At 41.3% G+C, this 3,553-nt stretch overlaps 1 protein-coding gene across 1 annotated transcript; it reads right to left on the reverse strand.

The window, feature by feature from the left end:
• Positions 1-2,311: 2,311 nt before the first annotated feature.
• Positions 2,312-3,256, reverse strand: LOC123928265 (olfactory receptor 10T2-like). Its single transcript, XM_045983344.1, has one exon. The coding sequence runs from the start codon at positions 3,254-3,256 to the stop codon at positions 2,312-2,314; it is 945 nt and encodes a 314-aa protein (XP_045839300.1).
• Between the last annotated feature and the right edge of the window lie 297 nt (positions 3,257-3,553).

A 3,553-nucleotide genomic window follows, 5' to 3' on the forward strand; every position in this document is an offset into this window, starting at 1 on the left:
CATTTTTCTTTCCATTCCCTTATGTTCCTCAGTTTTATTTCCTAAATTCCACATGTGAGTGAAATCGTATAGTATTTATCTTTCTCTGACTGATATATTTTGCTTAGAATAATACCCTCTAGTTTATGTACATTGTTGTAAAAGGCAAGATTTTTTTGATGGCTGAGTACTATTCCATTGCATTTATATGCCACATCTTCTTCATCCATGCATCTGTCAATGGACATCTGGGCTTTTTCCATAGTTTGGTTATTATGGACAGTGCTGCTATAAACACTGGAGTGCAGCTGCCCCTGTGTTCACTACATTTGTATCGTTGTGGTAATCCCCTAGTAATGCAATTGCTGGGTCATAGGGTAGCTCTATTTTCCACCTTTTGAGGAACCTCCAAACTGTTTTCTGGAGTGGTTGCACCAGCTTGCATTCCCACCCACAGTGTTAGAAGGTTCCCCTTTCTCTGCATCCTCGCCAGCATCTGTTGTTTCCTAACTTGTTAATTTTAGCCATTCTGACTGGTATAAGGTGGTATTTCATTGTGGTTTTGATCTACAGGTCTAATTTAATCAATAAATCTATCAATCTGTTCTCTTTCTTTGACAAAAAATGTAGGAATTTTGAAATGTAAAATATGTTAAGTCAAGCCAAGCCACCCTTAGATAAACCCCATTTTTTCATATAATTGGGTTCAACCTGTTTGCCTGAATTTAACCTACAAAGTTCCTCCTATGTGATTCTTTTTCTCCTTATCTTTATCATCTCTGTCACTGTGGAGCTCTTTTTGGGGTACATGGAACACATAAATGCATTCATCTAAGGTATGGAATACTTTTCTGAGTCCGTGCACCTGCCCAAAACACTCTTCACCCTCTTTGCTTCTTTAGTTTTTATTTATCTTTTAGATCTCAATTTCAACATTACTTACTCCATAAAGTCTTTTTTGATTTCTCCAAGACTGATGTAGATCCTCACACATATACAGCCATTGCATCCAAAGTAATTACTTATTGTACTTCCTTTTAGTATGCAGTGTTTATGACCTCTCTGCCTTAGTTACTCCCACTGTGCCTATTGAGTGATAGATGCCAAGTAATTACTTGTTCGATAAAGGAATGAAAGTAGAAAATACATTCTGAGTCAACCATAGAGTAAAAATCTTTATTCAGTGTCTCACTATGTCTTATAATGTCCACTGAAGAGTCAGAAAAAATCCATTCCATTTTGTGATTATCTACATTCACAGGCAAATTAGAAGAATTCAGTGCCCTACCTTTATCATCATTTATTCATTGAAAAAATATTTTTGAGAGCCTCATGTGCACTGAAGTGAAAGGTTGAGAAATGAATATTTGTAAAATTATTATATAAAATGCAGTTGTTTTCCTGAAACACACCTTTAACAACACCCACAGGAAACTAGGTGGAATATGTATGAGGTACTGAAAAGAGGTGACTGAAATTTGTTCACTTCTCACAGTAGGTTTGGAAGAAAGAAGGCTGCTTCACCTACAACATTTACTTTACTACAGGGGCATCAACAGAGTTCTTGAGTAGTCAACTGACTTTCCCACTGTATCTGGCATTTGATACAACACTAGTTTATGGAAGAAAGAAAGCAAGACGAAGGTAGAGGGAAAGAGAATTATGTTTTGTACTGCCTATGCCTTCTACCAGATAAGCACAAGATTATTTTGCATCTGTTCAATTACTGGTTCTTAAAACACCCCACTGAGAAAGTATTGGGAGTCTCATGTTACCCACGGAATAGCAGACCACATGAGAGGTTAACCCTGGCTTATGGAATTCATCTGAACATGACCCAAATCAAGATTCAAACCCAGGTTTCTGTGAGTCCAACGGTCTATATTTTCTCCTCTACCATTAGTCTTTTAGAACTTGAATTCCCCCCTCATTTATCCATAAGTGGATTCATTCTTTTATGGATAAATAATGCTTTTTAAAAAATAAATATTTCTATGAAACCCTCAAAATATAGAGAAAATCATTCGGAAACATAAAAGTTCTATCATGATGGTATCTTTCAGTTTGAGAAGAGTGGGCTAGGCGTTCTCAGAAGGATAATGTCTCATTTGTAGTCTCAGTTGAGAAAACCTACATTTCCAGTGCATGAAAATAGCATAATTTGAGTGCTTCAGAGTTCCCATATTCACACACCTTTCTGGGGACCAATGGGTATAACCTGCACAGCTGATACAGGCTAACCACAAAGAAAGACTTCCCAGTAAAATGAGTCAAGGTAACCCGAAGTCCTCATTTCATTCATGAATATAACTCTCTGGATTTACCAAGTCACTCATACAGTTTTGGCGGAGGAATACCTGCTGAGAACCTTACTCAGGGCGGTCTTCACTTCTTTATTTCTCAGTGTGTACACAAGGGGGTTGAGCAGTGGGGTGATCACAGTGTAGGTCACTGCCACAAGCCGGTCCTTATTTGAGGAGTAGAGGGATGTGGGCCTCAGGTAGATGAAGGATGCACAGCCGTAGTGGACGATGACCACCGTGAGGTGGGAGGCACAGGTGGCAAAGGCCTTCCGCTGTCCCTCGGCTGAGGCGATCTTGAGGATGGTGGAGACAATGAAGACATAGGAGATGAAGATCAGCACAAAGGGGACCAGCAAGACCAGAATGCTGAGGAAAAAGATGACCATCTCCTTCAGGTTGGTGTCAGTGCAGCCTAGTTTTATGACCGGGGAAACATCACAGAAAAAGTGGTTGATCTGATTGGAGGCACAGAAGGGCACAGTAAACACCAAGACATTGACAACCACAGAGATCAGGAAGCCACAGCAGCTGGAGGCTAGCACTAGCTGCACACAGGTGGCTCGGCTGACAACAAGTGTGTAGTTGAGAGGGTTGCAGATGGCGACATAGCGATCATAGCCCATTACGGCAATTAGAAAACAGTTGGTACAAGCCAAGCCCACAAAGAAGTAGAGCTGAGCAGCACACCCAGAGAAAGAAATAGTCTGGCTGGTGGAAAGCAGGTTGGTCAGCATTTTGGGTACAATGACCAAGGTGTAGCAGGTTTCAGAGCAGGAGAGGACAAAGAGAAAGAAGTACATAGGGGTGTGTAAGGTCCTGTCCAGACGAATGACAGTCATGATGGTGGCATTGGCCATCAGAGTGGTCAGGTAAACCAGGAGGAAGATGAAGAAGAGAAGGACCTGCAGGTCCCCCAGGTTGGAGAAGCCTAGAAGGACGAATTCAGTGATCATGCTCCGGTTCTGTCTCGTCATTGGTCAGTGTGAACCAGATTCAGACTTCCTGAAATCGTGAACGGAGAGAATTGCACAAAAGGGAAATGCCCTGAAGAGGCCATGTTTGTGCTTCTGCACAAAGTTGAAATATTGGTTTGAAGAAATGAGTCGCAAACCCTTAAGCACAGTGACCATAGGATGAAATATTGGTTTGAAGAAATGAGTCACAAACCCTTAAGCACAGTGACCATAGGATGGAGGAGAGCAGGAGGCAGGAGGACAAGTGACCTAAGATATGTCCTAATGCAAGGACACCTGAAGTTCCATGCAGAGTCT

The sequence above is a fragment of the Meles meles genome, chromosome 17, assembly GCF_922984935.1.
Source record: "Meles meles chromosome 17, mMelMel3.1 paternal haplotype, whole genome shotgun sequence".
Taxonomy (NCBI): domain Eukaryota; kingdom Metazoa; phylum Chordata; class Mammalia; order Carnivora; family Mustelidae; genus Meles; species Meles meles.